This window comes from Nothobranchius furzeri, chromosome 14 (genome assembly GCF_043380555.1).
Source record: "Nothobranchius furzeri strain GRZ-AD chromosome 14, NfurGRZ-RIMD1, whole genome shotgun sequence".
Taxonomy (NCBI): Eukaryota; Metazoa; Chordata; class Actinopteri; order Cyprinodontiformes; family Nothobranchiidae; genus Nothobranchius; species Nothobranchius furzeri.
In genome coordinates, this window is record NC_091754.1 from 43,250,082 (window position 1) to 43,268,227 (window position 18,146).

The following is an 18,146-nucleotide window of genomic DNA, read 5'->3' on the forward strand; positions in this document are numbered from 1 at the left end:
GTGCATCCCACAAACCTCCATCAACTGCAAGATGCTATACTATCAATATGGGCCAACATTTCTAAAGAATGCTTTCAGCACCTTGTTGAATCATTGCCATGTAGAATTAAGGCAGTTCTGAAGGTGAAAGGGGGTCAAACACCGTTTTAGTGTGGCGTTCCTAATAATCGTTTAGGTGAGTGTATTTAATGTATCCATACAAACTGGTGCATTTCCGCAGGACTGGAAATTTGCATCAGTTACTTCACTCTTTAAAAGGGGAGATCATTCAGACCTAAGCTGTTATAGAGCTATCTCTATCCTGCCTTGCCTTTGTAACGTCACAGAAAAGTTAGTCAACAAACAGCTGACTCACTATCTGGAATCCAGCAGCATTATTACCTCATGCAGTCCGACTTTACAACTGGCCATGGATGTGTCTCTGCAACACTTAAAGGGCTGGATGACATCACATACGTGCCATAAAGAGCACAATTTACATTCCAGTATAGGGCTGCAACAAACGATTATTTGGATAATCGATTAATCGGATGGGGTCTCGACACGATTAATCGATTAATCGGATTACATGGGGAAATTTTTAAAAACTGCTAGGGAAACGTTATTTCTCTCCTTCCTTCACTTTATTTAACACAACATTATTAGAAAACAGTTCAATAGCAGAAAAACAACATGCCATCACCTAAATTGTCTTATAAGGTGTATAGACAGAGACCCTAAGCTACATCTATCTGTGACCTAAAATGCTTGGTCCAAGTTAAACAGCTTAAGGGCAATTCTCATCTGTTTTGTTTGATCTCATCTGTTAACATTTATTTTAAATGTAATTAAACATAGGCTGTGAATTAATCAAAATTGATCACTATTTCCAAAACTGACTGAAAAAATACCAAATAAAACAAAAGTAAATGAATGCCATCCTCCTTGCGATGATGCCCTGGGCAACTGCCATAAAGTCACATCAAGAAATGCTGCTGATCATTCCAATGATCCCAAATAGACTCACATTAGGCCACATGAAAGCAACTGAACCCAAAAATATATTAACCAGTATATAAGTGCACTCTCACACAACACGCCTGCAGCAACAGTTAGGACACCTCCCTCCCTTTTAAAAGCGTTTTTGCTTCTGAGGACATTGTGGTTGTAAAACCACATGCTAGTAGTCTGGCCCCGGTGTGATCAACCAGTTTCTGCGGGAATGTGACGGCGGAACCAGGGCCAGATTAACACTTTGTTGTACCCTGGGCAACAATATTCAAGGGCTCCATCATCACGACCCAAGGATCACCATAATGTGGTCACATACAGAATATTTTACTGTGATATGCAGTAAATATACTCAATACTTGAATGCCTGACAACACGTAACCCGCCCAGAGTAACCTTTGACCCACCTCGTGTGGACTGACCAATGAGGAGAGGGTCTTAACTTGAGGCCCTCTCTTCATTGGTCAGTCTGCATGAGACTGACTCTCAACTGACGTTCAGTCATAGGCAGCGAAGCGTCTCTGTGCAGCGCAAAAGCCCGGGTGGACAGTTTGTTTAATGTAGGGTGACCATATTTCCATTTCCAAACAAGAGGACAGGGGATCTGTGCCTATGAAGTCACACTATGGCAACGCCACACAAACCATGTTGGGACCCATTTTTTGTAAGAACTAAATTAATATCAGATTCTGCCAATTAAAGGGCTCTAAAACAATTCATATGTAAATATTTTGCATATTTAATGCAAAATCTAATTTTTCTGCTTTAGTGCTGCAACAAGGTTTTATTAATAATAAATTATTATACCTTTTGTTTTACTACAGCATCGGTAAGCTTCCTGTGCACAGATGATTAAGGATGCTTGTTTCAGCTGTGAGATTAGACGATAGGATCAATGAAAAAATAAGTTGTCACACACTCCATGGAAACTTTCAGAGAATCCACAAATAGTGGCTTTCAAATGGTTTTGTTACTTTTAGCAGGTTTAGAAAAGCAGCAGGTGAGACAGCATGTCTGATAATTTAGTTTTTCATCTGATAATATTAGAACATGTCAGTAATGTCTGAGGGGCTTTTATAAACACCATATAACTAACACTCCTGGAGAGGGCATGAATTACACAGAGGCTTCTGGGGAGCCCAGTTAGGGGGGGGGGGGGGGGGGGCATTTTGCCTTGGCCCCCAAAATGTCTTGAAACGGCCCTGGGTGTGTGACTGAGTTTTGAAGGTGATCTGAATTGTATCAGATGTATAAATATAACATGTGTATAACTTATTGTTTTTTACTGGTAAAAACGTGTAGTGGAGATAAATCTATCTACATTTGACTTTTCAACACTTTGTTTTGTTTTCTTGTTTTTATTTAACTATTTTCCTGTCCTGTCTGTCTCTCATCTTCCTGCATCTCCTCTTAATTCTCCAGAAAATCTGTTGCCTGGATTCTTACCTTTTCACCTCATCAGTTACTTTTGAGCAGATCAAAGGGATCTCCTGACCGAAAAGCGCAGAGCGCGTTTTCGATGCTGCGTGAGGTGACATCACCACAGCAGAGGTGATGAGCTCCGCAGTAACGAGCTTCAGGCACAAATAAGACAGAAAATAGAGAATATGTGCGGACATGAACGATCGTGTGCTAATTATAGTTTTTTGGTTGCGCCACTTTGAGAATGGACCGTGTGCTGGAAGCAGCTGCCTGGATCGCTGCGCGACAATGCGGAACCGGTTCGCAGCAGCGCAAGTCTGTCGGCTCTCCCTCGCGCTGATCTGCCGGTACCGGCTCTCCCTCACGCTGATCTGCGGCTCTCCCTCGCGCTGATCTGCCGGCTCTCACTCGCGCTGATCTGCCGGTACCGGCTCTCCCTCACGCTGATCTGCGGCTCTCCCTCGCGCTGATCTGCCGGCTCTCACTCGCGCTGATCTGCCGGTACCGGCTCTCCCTCACGCTGATCTGCGGCTCTCCCTCGCGCTGATCTGACTTGCTCTGGTCTGCGCGCAACGGCGGGCAGGAAGGGGGGGGCGCTTTTGGAAGAGTTGTGCGACACAACGAATCGATGACGCAATTCGTTGCCAACGCTTTTAGTAATCGATTTTCATCGAATTTATCGATTCGTTGTTGCAGCCCTATTCCAGTAACCTAATCTCTATGGTTATTCCCAAAGCTCACACCTCCTTTGGCCGCTCCTCATTCCAGTTTGCTGCTTCCAAACGACAGGAATGAGCTGCAAAAATCACTAAAGCTAAAACTACCTGCTTACTATAGTCGCCTGCACAGAACCCAAATAATGCTGCTACATCAAAAATGCTGCTACATTGTGTATATATTTGTAAATATTACTGTTATTTCATTCTGTATTATTTTCCTGTTTTCTTTTACAATTTGCACCAAAGGGAGAGGCACTCCAATTTTGCTGTACCTTGTACAACGACAAAAAGGGCAATTCCATTCAATTCTATTCTAATCTACCTACATTCCATTATCTACCTTCAATAATTCACTGTGATCAATAGTTCCTGATCAACGCACTTCTGACTACTTAAAGACTGTTTTAAGTCTGTTTTGATTGATTGTACATATTGTAAATGAGAACAGTCCATTGTCTTTATGTCTAATTGTTTTATCAGATTTTTATCTAGTATTTTTTTTATCTTACCCATTTTCCTTTGATGTAAAGCTAACTGTGTGTCTGTTGCTGCTGCCTCTGGGCCAGATCGTCGTTGTAAATGAGAATCCGTTCTCAACCGACTCATCTGGATAAATAAAGGTTAAATAAAGATTAGGCGTTTGTTAGACTTTTGGTCATTCATTTATCCCCGCTAATCTGAGGAAGACTTTTTGTTGTCCCTTGTCTCTAACATGCTGTTAAATAATACATAATCTGAATAGCTGAGATGCTTAGTGACCAAATTGTATAAAGAAAAGTAGCTCAACTTCTGACACACAGCGATATGTGAAAAGTGAAACTAAGTTTATATGATTTGCAGAAAGTGTGCAATAATTGTTTTAAGTAAATTAGGCAGGTGCATAAATTAGGACACTGTTGTCATTTTATTGACTCCAAAACCTTTAGAACTAATTACTGGAACTCAAAACTGGTTTGGTAAGCTCAGTGACCCTTGACCTCCGTACACAGGTGACTTATATTATGAGAATGAGTATTTACGTAGGTAACTGTGAGTTTCCCTCCTCACTGAATATTCTCTGAAGAGTGGGGGTCTTAAAACAATTCTAAAATGACCTGAAAACAAAAAATGTTCACCATTATGGTTTAGGGCAGTGGTTCCCAACAGGGGTATGCATACCCCTAGTGGTCCGTGAGAGCATTACAGGGGGTACACAGATTTCTCCTTGAGTTACATTTGACAACAAAACGAACATTTTCTTGTGTTGAAAAGGAATTGACGCAGTTTAATCTCCACGTGTAGGCTAAAGCCTGGTTTATGCTTCTCCGTCAGCTCCACAAGGGACAGACACGCACGGATTGAGGGAAGCGTTTTGCTCTATTACTTCTCCGTCTCCTGGAGAGTGTTGCAAAGCAATTGCCCGGCAGGACCACAGAGGGCGTAGCGCTGTTCTGTGGTATCCTGTCATGTATCGGTCCAAGATCGTGTGTTTATATTGTGTTTTTTGTGTTTATAAGAGACTTTTAACACGGACATATTTGTCTCTCATTCTCCCACCGCTTCATGCGCTCCCCACCTCTAAACCCACGTTTTCTGTCATTTCTGTCCACAAATAAAATGCTTGCTGTGCATCTTTTCACTCCTCCAGTCACGGGAGAATTAAACATTCATATTTTTAGAGTTTTTTCGCGAGGTATTCTTCAAGCTTCTCTGTGTCTGCCGCTAGTTATCCTCGGCTCTCTTTGCAATGGCGGCGTTGTAAACAACAGCGGCGTCCTGTCCAATCACAAGCTTGCGTAATCCGTCTCGTTCGACGGATGTTTAAAAAAGTGGGCTCGACTCCATATGTACTTGCGTTCCTGCCGGAGCCCTACGCAAGGACGGATAATGGCGTTGCGTGTCTCCGCACTGACGCAGACGGAGAAGCATAAATCAGGCTTAAGCTAGGAGCTAATTATGCTTACTGTAAAGAAATTATCTGAATTGTACATTTACTTATTTTATGCTGTCCACATTTTTACTAATTAAATTAATTCGAATGGAAGAAGTATTTGAAGCTTTCTAAACTAATCTCCTTTTCTTTGTGTCAAACTGGTGAGACAAACCTTTGTCATCTGATGGTTTTTTCACACCGAAAATAACTTTTCTCACAGTTTGAAAATAAGCACTTTCTTGACATCAAAATGTGTTTTTAAAATTCATTGACATCATATGTGAAATCCATGGAACACATCAAATGGGATCAGCAGACCTTTTATCCTTACTCCCATTTATTTATTTTTTGGCAGTTTACATGCATTTAAATAATATCAGTTCATTTAAGGCCTTAACTTGTTTATCGATGTTATGTGTTAAACACCCATCCTCTATGTTTCCAGTTATTCACATGGAATTCAGTGGTTATTTACTAACCGAACTAGAATCATCCCTATGCAACCCAAAACTGATGCAGTGTAATGATTTTTTAAAAAATAGTGTTGCCTGAATCACAGGAATGATTTTAAGATGGCAGCAACACACTGGAGAACTGGTTCTAGAAGGAACTTTCAAAGTCCACCGGGCCAAAAACGAGAGAACGCTCTTCCTGTTTGACCGCATGCTGCTCATCACCATACGCCGTGGAGAGCACTACATCTACAAGAGCTTCTGCTGAGCTCAGAACAGCCAGTGGAACACTCATCTACTTCACCAGCACTGGAGCCACTCAAGAAGCAACCTAAAGTGAGTAATACAATAATTATTTATAACTTTACCCAGGCACGAGCTTCACAAAGACTGTTGTTTCTGATTTTACAGCTTTTGTGTGTGTAGGTGATGTTTGTGCTGCATGACAGGGATGAACGCATACAACTGTGAGGTGCAAACTAGGGCTGCACTAGCCTAGTGAACTAGACCAAATTCTTGCTTTGCAAAGTTTGGTCTAGGCATGCTCCATTGGAACCTCAGCAGCTCCTACCAGGACTCTGGCTAGCCAATCACAGCTCTCTAGAGGAGTTTCAAACTAGGGCTGTAGCGAAGCCTCGACGAAGTCGATGGCTCGATTCTAAAAATTTGTCGACGTCAGATCCGGAAGTCGACGCACCGCGCCCACTTGTTGCATCCCCAGGAGTTAGTAAATAGAGGAGGAATCTGCCTGTTTTTCCTCTAGTTCGCCCTCTTCTCCGCCTTCACTAACATCTCCGCCAAATACCGAAGGCCCGGAACAACGTCCGTCCACTACTAGATTATTTTCCTGTTTTGCCCGCCTTCGTCTCCCAGCAACGGACAACAACTTCCGGGGTCAGATGCGCTGCTTCGTGTCTATCGCAGATGTAGAACATCACCGGGAGCGTTTCTCCCTTCATTAAGGAGCTTCTTTCAGACAGTAGGAGAGCTGTTTTGGTGGTAGCAGTCTCTCCTCCGTGCTGGTCTGTTTGCTGCTGGGTGTTTTTGGTTTATTTAAACTTGGTAACTTGAACTTAACGTTGGTAAAGCTACTGTTAGCATCTTCGCTAACAGCTTCTTGCGTTGGGATAAGCTGTTACGTTTTGGTTTAGAGTTCATCTTTTTTGTGGTGTAGATCTCCCTTTTATTACATTTAGAGTGTTGTGGGTTTTCGGTTTAGTGTAAAATATCACCTGAGTTTGGTTTAACCCGTAAGACCACTCGCCTCACGCACATAAGTGACCAAAACAAAGCAGCATGGAGACACTCCATCTTCTACCACCTCTCAGGCAGCAGCCTGCACTCCCAAGTTCTACATGTCACCAGAACATAACCAACCGCAACACAATAAACGCAGTGTTATAAAAAAATGGAAGGCCTGTAGTGTTTATTCTCTTACAGTAACAATTTATCAATTTTTTTGAGGAATTTATTTGAGATTTTCTGGTTTTTGTTAATTGTGCAATAGAAAAATAATCATTAGATTAATTTTCTAAATAGTCATTAGAATAGTCGACTATTCGATAAAATAATCGTCAGAATAATCGTTTTAAAAATAATCGTTTACCCCCCAGCCCTATTTCAAACACATAAAGAGCTGCGATTGGTCCATAATGGTGGGCCAATCATAGTGCTCTATCTGCTTAGTGAACAAATCACAGAACTTTATCCACTTTGTGGGCCAATCAGGGCACTCTATATGCCTGGTGGGTGGGATGATGCAACAGAGTGAAACAAGAGTATGTCACATTCATTGTCCAGTGGAATGCGGAGATCATTTGAAAGACAACGGTAGATCCCGCCCCACAACCGAGAGCCGTCAATGGAGCATGGCCAGACTAAATAATACATTTATTTAGTCTGGCTTGCCAGGCTAGGGCTGCACGACATTAAGAAAACCTGCGATGTGCAATAACAGTGATTTATATTGCGATGACAATAAGACTTGCAATAAATAAACAAATACCTAACTCAAGAGCAAAGAAAAATAAATAAAAAAATATGACTTAAAAATATCTTAAAGAGCAAGTCACCCCTACCAGAGTCTTACTCCACTCCCACTACAAGACCGAGAGGGCGGAGCCACTAACAAACACAGAGGCTCACAACGACACTGTGACATCATAATGTACCAGCTAACGTCACAGTGTACCTCTTAGCCAATAGCAATAGCAGATTTAAATTCAAATGCAGTGCAGAGTTTTTACCTGACGACGGCGCAACACTGACAGTTTTAGGCAGATTGTTTAAATTTTAACTAAGATGCACTAAAGTGCCAAATTATTGCCTTCACTTTCCATTTTTGGTTCTTTTTTAAACACAGATAAGGTTTTTCTTTACCTTGCTGACGGTTCAGCGACAGCCCTAAAGATGTTTGCAGCCACAAACGAAACCGTCAGCAAGGTAAAGAAAAACTTTATCTGTGTTTAAATAAGAACCAAAATTGGAAATAGAAGACAAACACAGCAAAAATGTACAAAAGATTGACTACACATGTCTACAGCACGATTAGACACTCATTTATATCGTTTATAAACAAAAAAGTAGATTTAGGGGTGACTTGCCCTTTAAATAATTGGAAAAGCAAAAAATTTTATCAAAAGTTGTGAGGAAAGGAAAAGGAAAATGAACAGGAAAGGGCAATCAATGGATCCTGGGAACCGCAGAATCAGCATAAAGAGCAGGGCAATGTTTGCTAGCCATCCAAGTGCTGTCAGCCTATAGGGGGTGGGCATCTAATGTATGAGAAGCCACCTAATTGGCCAAATGGGTGAAGAGCTCTATTTGATTTATCAAATACTTCATGCTTCTGTTTGGTTGAAAAAATAGTATTATATGTAGTAAACATTTGATCTGACCACTCACTGCGCTTTTTTCTGTTCGTTGCAATATGCGTATTGCGCGTGGTGATATTGCGATTTATTGTGCGGCACTAGCACAAACCACAAAGTATGATCTATGTTAGATGATGTAAGTCAGACTAAACTAGAACCTCCTTGTCCAGCAAAACCATATCTTCTACTGATGCAACAGAGCTCATCATGTGTCAGAGTCTTGACCTACTGAGAGGATGTACCCACACACACAGCACAGCATGCAGGAAAAATATTCTTCAGACAAGCTACAGAAGTCAAAACCACGTAAGGACTTGTGATAGACTCACCTAAATAATATATAAATAAAGTAATCACCTTATTAGGTTTTTGTAAAAAAGCCATACATGCATGACAACACTGTAGCATTACCTTTCTGTAGATGAATGATGTCAGGAAAGTTTGCGAGCAGGCCTTGGTAGAGTGACAGCTTATCCAGCATATGGAAGAGGTCGTACTTTGGTTGCTCTGCAAACATCTCTCCGATGTTTTCGTACGTGCGTCCAGTATGGGAGATGGCGTTGTTGAGGGTGTCTGACCTGTAGGGTGGGTCCAGAGTGAACGCCTGGCTAATAGACTGGAAGGAATTTCCCAAGCGCTGGAACTCCTTCCTGAATCCACCCAAGTGCTTACGCACTAGCTCTGAGGCGACATTTGTGAGCTGCAACACACTGTCGTCCATTTTCCTGGCAAAACTTTTAAAGTTGTCCACCCTCTCCTCAACATCCTGCAGGTCCTGGTGCTCAGTGGGGACTTGAAGGGTCAGCATGAAGTGGGCACCCACCATCTCATCCTTCTCTGCCCGCCTTTTACCCAGTTTCCACTGCTTATCTTCAGTGCACATCAGAAAATGCTCAAAGCCTTCATACTGGGAGAGGACTGGGTGGCTGGTCATGTGGTTCATCCACAATACTAGGCGCCTCTTACGCTTCTCAATGAAGTCCTCCTCAAACCGGCCCGTGGCCTGCTTCTCGGGGAGGTGAGGCACAGAGATCACAGTGAACTTGTGGAGTAAACGGTTGTAAAGCCAGTCGAAATGTTTGTACCGTCTGTAGACAGGGTGCCCTGTGTGGCTTGGCGTGACTCGATATGATATGTAGGTCTTGATGCCCTTGAACTTTGTCTGTTTGGTTGGGTCTTCAATGGAACAAGTGAACGGCTGAGGGCTGTCCTTCCACTGAGGCCCCAGTGTGCCCATCTCAATGGTATATGACTCAGCAATTTTAGCCATCATGGGCACATCCCCCAGCACAAATGCCTCTACACCTGAGCGGACAAAGCTGGAGAACCTGTTCAGGTTCCTGCCCACCATGCTGCCCTTCCTGGAGCTGGAGATGCTGTCTGGTCCAGATACTGACTTGTTCCTGTAGTGCATATTGGGACTGTTGGACATTTGGGCCTGGTAGGCATGTCCATTAGCCCCGGGACCCCTGAAGTTCTCAGCATCATCCACGACAGTAGACCTGTCGTCCCAGTCGTCCCAGTCATCGTAATCATCCTCGTCATAAATCTTCCCAGAATTAAAAGAAGTGTTTGGCGTGGATGGTAGATCGGAGGAGTCATTTCCTAAAGAGCCTGCTGGGCTTATGGAACAATCAGTCATGTTGGAGTTTGAACGAGTGCGAATAATTTTCACATAAGATGCTGGGAAGAGCCCCCTCTCCCCTCGGCTGTTCTCCCCCTGGAACCAGCCATCCACCGTGTTCTCATCAAAGATCACCACCTCCTCATTCTCCTGGATGCTAATCTCTTCTTTGTTTTCACTTAGAAAGGTGTAAACGGCCACAGCCTTTAAAGACATGTTTACACTCCAACAGGCTCTACACCACTAACTTCTACATGCACATGCTGCCCGGGTTAGGGGCAGCCCTACAGCACTTTTAAATGTGACTGCTATCAGGACAGGAGTTCCAGACATCCAGTTGAAGTTTACCACTAGTGAGAAACAGCGCTTCAAGGCCACCAACTGTTGATCTAACTACAAATATTTGCTCTTTATCACAAAGGAACCATGTTTCCACTTTCACATTAAAATACTACACGTTCAAACCCAAAACTGCACGAGAGGTTTGAATCCTCCAAACGTTTGCTGGTGGTCACTGACGTTCACTAATCAGACGCTTCCCATCGAGGAACCCGAGTCCAATCCGTGATAAACACATTCCCAGGACCGACACCCGGAGAGGAGAAAAACAGACGGGTGCGTCATGGCATCGGCGATCCGAGCCTCGTTCCCAAACTTGCAGCGTTTTCCTTGTTAAAAGGTTCCTGCGCGTCTTCACTCGATCCTCGGTGGAAAACAAACACTCCGATGTTTCCCCGGAATCAGCTCTCATCACCGGCCACTTTTCCTGGTAAAGAACCCGCAACGAGCCGCAACAAAGTAAGTCTTTCCATGACGTGATGGTCGGACGTTTAAGGGAAGTTCTTCTTTATGTTCCATAAAAGAAGCAAAACCAGAACAATGGCGCCGCCAGCAGGACCTATGAGCAGGACGAGCGGGGTCTAACGCACACACACACACACACACACACACACACACACACACACACACACACACACACACACACACACAGACACACACGCATACATATACATACACACATACACACGCACACTCACACACACATATACACACACATACACACACACACATATACACACACACATACACACACACACATACACACACGCACATACACACACACATATACACACACACATATACACACATACACACACACATATACACACATACAAACACACATGTACACACACACACGCATACATATACATACACACATACACACACACGCACACTCACACACATGTACACACACTCACACACACACACACACACACGCACATACACACACATATACACACACACACTCACACACATACACACACACATACATACACACACACACGCACACACGCACACACACACACACATACACTTGCACACACACACACACTAGGGGCTGCATGAATTAATTTTTATTAAAGTTGACAGTCAAGTAATGAAAATCGAGTCGACTTTGACTAGTCGTTGATGACGTCATACACCTGAAGCTGGGCGCGGGGGGGGGGGGGGGTCGGTTGGTTGGAGTTTTTGACAATTAAAAAATGCGCCCACATTTTCAAAGTTAAACATCTCTTTTAACAACGGTTGTTACTGCATCTTGTTTCAGTTCTCTCCCCCCTCCCCCTGCGCAGCAGCCGCAAACTCACTGGTGTGCCTGCAGCCTCTCAGAGTTCCCGCTGCTCTAAACATTAAAATAATTATTTCATTTTCTGTTCCTCACTTCTGATTACCTTCAATGGTGTCTGTTGTTGCAACCACCAGGTACAAAAACTAACTTGTTTTTATTTGACTATTTTTCTGTCCTGCCTGTTTATTATCTTCCTGCATCTCCTCTCAGTCCTAAAGAAAAACTGCTACCTAGCTTCTTGTCCTTTGTTTGGCGACTTGAACACCACTTCTGCATTCACCTTATGAGTTACCTTTGAACTGCAGTTCTAAAAGATCTACCGACCGCAAAAACAGCGGAGTGCGCGCTGCTCGCCGACCACATCAGTGAGGTGAAGTTATTGGAGGACAAAACAGGTGATGCGCCCTGATCCACAGCAGCGAAAAGCATCAGGCACAAATAAAAGAATAAAATACAGAAAACATAAAAGGAAATGAGCCGACATGAACGATCGCGTGTTAAATTAGTTTTTGAGGTGGCAACACCTGATTTGATAATGTTACTGTGGCTGTGCTCAGGACGCAGATGTCTGGAGCACGTCAACAATCAGAGCTTTGCATGCGCAAGCTGGTTAAGGTGAGGATGGGGGTGAGGGGAATGTTAAATTGCACACACATATACACAGACACATATACACACATACACACGAACACTTGCGGTCGGTAACAAGATGGGGCCTGTGCTTGGCTTAGCCGCGGTCACAGGTCACTTTTTCAAACTTTTCTCCACTAACCTCCTCTTTTCCACTTTGCTCCTGCCTGCGATCTTCTTCAGTAGTGTCCCTGCTACCATCTCCTCTGATTGCCAGACTCTTTTGACCTTCCGTTCATTCACGATCGCCCAAGATGCACCGAGGACGTACCTCCCTGTTTGTTTATCTGAGTGGCGTGCTGGTCCGGAGCCAAACGACGATCCCAACCAGCGCGCCTCCTGCTATGTTTATTTGGTCCCGGGAAAACGTCGGAGGAAAAGAGGTAAACGAGCAGGAATCCAGGTGAGAATAAGACTTCTGTTAAAGTGTGGGTGATCTAGTAAACATCGGGGTGATCTTCTAGCTTCTTGTCCTTTGTTTGGCGACTTGAGCGCCACTTCTGCATTCACGCCAGGCCGCAATGTGGCGCGGTTTCTCCGTCCAAGTTTTTTAAGGTTGGTTATCCTCATTCCTCAGTGGTTTCTCCTCCTGTTCCGTCCATAAGTGGTTTTTATAAACACCGTGGATCTAACCCTGCTAATTTACGTCCACTAACTCCAGCTGTTTCTGTAGTTTCTGATTCCTCCACCTCACTCAGCATGGCCCTATTGAACACCCGCTCTGTTAACAATAAGACCTTCCTGCTCAATGATCTAATTCTCTCTAAAAACCTGGATTTTCTGTTTCTGACTGAAGTTTGGCAGCAAACATCTGATTATTCTGGTCTGATTGAACTCTGCCCGAGTGAATATTCTTTTCTTAGCCAGCCCCGGGGTTCTGGTCGTGGTGGAGGCCTAGCTGTTGTTTTCAGAGACCATCTTCCATGTAGCTCTACAACCTCTGGTCACTTTGCTTCCTTTGAACTGCAGCTGATTAAAGTCGGGCATAAGAACCCGTTCTACTATGCTGTGGTCTATCGTCCACCTGGTCCAAACAGTTCTTTCCTTCAGGAGTTTAGTGACTTTCTATCCTCCACTGTGAAGCTGTCCAGACTGGTGATTGTTGGTGATTTTAACATCCACGTTGATGATCCCTCGGACCACTTTGCCATGAATTTCTCCAGCATTATGGACTCCTTCAGCTTTACCCAGCATGTTTCTGGCCCCTCACACACCAGGGGGCACACGCTAGACCTTGTTTTTACCCTGAGTCTAAATGCTCACAGTGTTTGCCCTGAGGACATTTATATTTCAGATCACCATTGCATTTTCTTTAACTTGTCAGTTTCTGCGTCCCCACCTCCTGCTCGCCGTATGGTTAGTTCTCGTTTTCTTAATGAGAGCACAGATAGCAATTTTTCTGCTGCTTTTGATCCACCCTGTTTTTCTGATAACGACCCAGATTCCTTAACTTCTCAGTTTAACGAGCACTGCCTCTCCATTCTGGACAACATCTGTCCTGTCAGAACCAGATCAGTTCCTGCAGTGAACCCTACTCCCTGGTTTACTGACAGCCTTCGCAGCCTACAACGCCAATGCAGAAAAATCGAGCACTTGTGGAAGAAAACCCATCTCCACGTCCATCTGCTGCACCTTAAGGATCTTCTGACATCCTTTAACTCTGAAGTCAGAGACGCCAGGGTTTCCTATTTCTCCAACCTGGTGTCCCAGAGCAAAGGGAACCCCAAGGTGCTGTTTAACACCATCAGCAGCATTGTCTCTTCTGTCTCTCCTACAGCCTCCATCCACTCTGTTACAGACTGTGAGATTTTTCCGTCTTTCTTTGTGGACAAAGTCAATAAGGTTAGCTCTAACATCTCTCCTTCAGCCTTATCGCTGCCTCTCCCGACTCCAACCAGGCCCATCAACCTAGATAGCTTTGCTCCTGTTTCTTTGCCTGAGTTAACCAAACTAGTTAACTCTATGAAGACCTCTGCATGCCCCCTCGACATCTTACCCTCATCTTTGTTTAAAAGTGCTTTTCAGTCCATCGGTCCAAGCGTGCTCTCTACAGTTAATGCTTCTCTGGTTTCTGGTCAAGTCCCTGCTTACTTTAAGAATGCTGTAATCCACCCGCTTCTTAAAAACCGAGTCTTGACACCTCTCTCCATAGCAGCTTCAGACCCATCTCTAAACTTCTGTTTATCTCCAAGATCTTGGAAAAGGTTGTGGCTAAACAACTCACAGCTGCTCTTGATGAACATAACATCTATGATAGCTTCCAGTCAGGTTTTCGTAGAGCTCATTCTACTGAAACAGCTCTTCTTAGGGTCTCTAATGACCTTCTGAAGTTACTGTAATGTATTTCCTGTATTCAAACTGGACCAAACGCGTAATCATTTTTGCAAATGATGTTTGTTTCCTTTAGTTTCAAATTTATGCAGCAAAAACCCTTTGAAACATTGATGTAATAAGTGGTTGTGGTTGGTCTGGTTTGGGGAGTAGAGATGTCCAGGAGTCACCAGAACCAGTAGCAAATCAAGATTGGAGGGTGTTAAGTAAGATAACAAGGATGGATTGCCTGGATAGCTAGGAGTCATTAGAACTGATAGCCATCAAAGACTGTTAAAAAAACACTCCTTTGATAGATAAAGAGCTTTTAAATTACATCATCCAACAGGGAGGGTCATCAAAGCATTCCTTATTTTCCATGGTGTGTGTGTGTGTGTGTGTGTGTGTGTGTGTGTGTGTGTGTGTGTGTGTGCCGGAAGATGAGTGTTGTGAAGGGGTTTTTATTCTCAGACTGTTTTTAAATTCTGGGGATGGGTATGCGGGGCCTTTTAAACTTGTTAAGCACTTTGATTTACATGCATTGTATGATTAAGTGCTATATAAATAAAGTTTGATTTGATTTAATCAATAAGAGTAATTAAATATTGCCCGCGGCTAGAAAAGAAACAGTAACAGAGGTCAAAGCCATAAACCAATCACCTTAGCTCCTTCCACGTTTCAAAAGTGACATTGGGTACTTCTTTCTCTCACTGAATGGTGGGCTGTTCATGCTGGATGCTGTTTAGTAAACTTCTCTGTCTGTAGCATGGCGCTGCTGACCAGTAGGAACTGAGGAAGAGAGTGAGCTCTCTCTGTGTGTGTGTGTGTGTGTGTGTGTGTGTGTGTGTGTGTGTGTGTGTGTGTGTGTGTGTGTGTGTGTGTGTGTGTGTGTGTGTGTGTGTGTGTGTGTGTGTGTGTGTGTGTGTCCTCTGCATCGGAGCTTCACCCCAGCAATCTCAGGGGAGAAAGCAGTGTGAGTGTGGCAAAACATTATGACGACACACACAGCTTAGATCCCTTCCCAGATGCCTCAACGCCCACGCATATCCTGGGCCATCTGACCTCAGGAATTCACATGATAGGGTGGGGCCAGGCTTCACAATGAGCTCACCCGAAACTCTGGCTGAATAGGACCCACTCCCACCCTCACACCTTGGCTCATGTGTTTATGTAGAAGATCATCAGGGTGTCTTTTGTTCCCTCCCACTGGGTTTGAATCTGGGACTCTCCACCATTTGACCTAACAACTGAAGAAGCCTCTCGGATGAGAGGTGAAATGTCTTCAAGCAACTAAAAGAAGTCCAGACGCTTTTCTTTCAAAGCTCCTTAGACTACAATGACCTGGATGACTGAGAACCTTCACAGACAGACGACACACACATCAAATTAATAAAATAATGTGGTTCAGAGTCTCCAAAAGCAACACGGCATATGCCCACCTTCGTTTATCTCATTATGGAGGACACCGTGGTCTTTCCCAAGCTTATTACAGTAATCTGAAGGTTGCAGGTTCGTTCCCGGCTCCAGACAGAGAATTCTGCTGTTGTGTCCTTTGGCAAGACACCTAACCTACCTTGCCTGCGGGTGGTAGTCGGAGGGACCGGTGGCGCCTGTGCTCAGCAGACTCGTCTCTGTCAGTGAGCCCCAGGGCAGCTGTGGCTATATCGTAGCTCATCACTATCAGTGTGTGAATGTGTGTGTGAATGGATGAATTATACACTGTAGTGTAAAGCGCTTTGGAGTCCTTACTCTGAGAGGTGCTAAACAAGTGCGGGTCATTTATTATTTATTTATTAAATCCTGCGCTCAGGCTCGGGGATTTTCACATTCCTGAGAAGTCCCTCGGATTTATATGTGAACACTACACTGCCCGTTCGAGACCAACTTCAGAAAAATACAACACCACATTCACTATTACTAATGTTATCCTTGATCTATCATATTAAAACAACTTTTTACCTCAGGTGACAAGCAGAACTTAAGGCATGCACGTAACTTTAGGTGACATGACTTTCGGGCACTTCTGTTAAGGCAATGGCGACTGGAGGTGAGCTCAAGCTGCCATTTTGCTGGAGCCAGGTGCCTCTAAACCCATACCCTAACCCTAACCAATGCTGATCTATTCCTAAACCAACCTTAACTAAAACTTAATTCACACCACCATACCTCTAACACTGCAGAGATCACCACTGGCCACTAGGGTGTACTGCGATCAAGCCTCGAGGGAAAAAGGTGTATTCAGGGATGTGCCTGAAGTCACGTACAAGTGACTATTCCCCGCAGGAACGTGCCTGAAGTCACGTACATGTGACTATCCCTCACTGTACATACTGCTGCTTCTCCTTTTGAATGCTGCTGCTCAGCCATCACACTGCTGTCTATCCATGCTACTGTTCGACTTGTATCTGTAAGTCTTCACCTGCTTGTTAAGCTAATGTAGTGGTCACATTGTCAGTATGCACGCTAAGCCGCGCTGCATTTATTTACCCATTTTATCGCATTGCTTAGCTTTGGTCTTCAGCCCATTCTGCTGCTTCACGCTGCCGTTAGCTTCTGCTCACTCAGCTTTGTATGTCGCCGCAGGACTCCTTCATCCTTGTCAATAAAACCATTTGACATCGAGGAGTGTATTTCTTCACTGAGGCAGGAAGGAGTTACTCCATCTGGGCCTGGTGCCTTCCATACGTTCTGCCTCCTAAAGATGTTGCAGACATCCTCTTCCTTCACAAGGAACGTAGCTTGTGAATTAGAGGAAAGAGGAGTAAGAATTTCCAGGTGAGGGGTGGCGGCTGCAGCTATGCTGGAGTGGAGGAGGGGAGTGACATTCCTTTCCTCAAAGCGACAGTAAAAGCCATTTAGCTCCTCAGCAAGGCCATGATTAGAATCAGAAATAAAGGATGGTATTCTGTAGTTGGTAATGTGCTGAGTGTTTCTCCATAATAATGTGGGGTTGTTGGCTGAAAACTGGTCTTTCAGCTTTGCTGCATACTTAATTTTAGCAGCTCTGATCTCCTTAGTCAAAGTGTTCCTGAGTGATTTGTATAGAGGCCTGCTCCTTTGCCCGTCTCAGCTGGCTCAGTGTTGCTGTAAATCATGGCTTGTTGTTATTAAAGGTGCGAAAAGTCTTTGTTGGCACACACACTTCCTCACAGAAGGTGTTGTAGGATGTCACAGTGTCCGTTAGCTCGTTCAGATCGCCTGTGGCATCTGCAAATACTCTCCAGTCTGTACAATCAAAACAGTCCTGTAACTCCTCTTTTGCTTCATTTGTCCATTTCCTCACTGTCCTGATGGCTGGCTTTACAGATTCTAGTTTTTGTTTATAAGTGGGGATAAGATGAATCAAATTATAGTCAAAGAGGCCGAGAGCTGCACGAGGGACAGAGTGGTATGCCCCTTTAAGAACTGTATAGCAATGATCCAATATGTTTTTGCCTCTAGTAGGACATCTGATGTGCTGTCTGTATTTTGGTAGTTCGATATTAAGTTTAGCCTTATTGAAATCGCCCAAAATAATGAGCACTGAGTCTGGGTATTTGTTCTCTGTGGAGGTAACTTGATCGGCGAGAGTATGCAACACTCAC

The 18,146-nt window shown here is 44.0% G+C and overlaps 1 protein-coding gene across 1 annotated transcript in view; it reads right to left on the minus strand.

Annotated features, from left to right (window-relative positions):
• Positions 1–10,393, minus strand: part of snx33 (sorting nexin 33) — a 40,051-nt gene extending 29,658 nt beyond the window's left edge. Inside the window, exon 1 of the mRNA XM_054734146.2 lies at positions 8,780–10,393. Coding sequence (XP_054590121.1) covers positions 8,780–10,208 — 1,429 coding nt within the window. The 5' untranslated portion in view covers positions 10,209–10,393. The remainder of the gene's footprint in view (positions 1–8,779) is intronic.
• Positions 10,394–18,146: the final 7,753 nt, after the last annotated feature.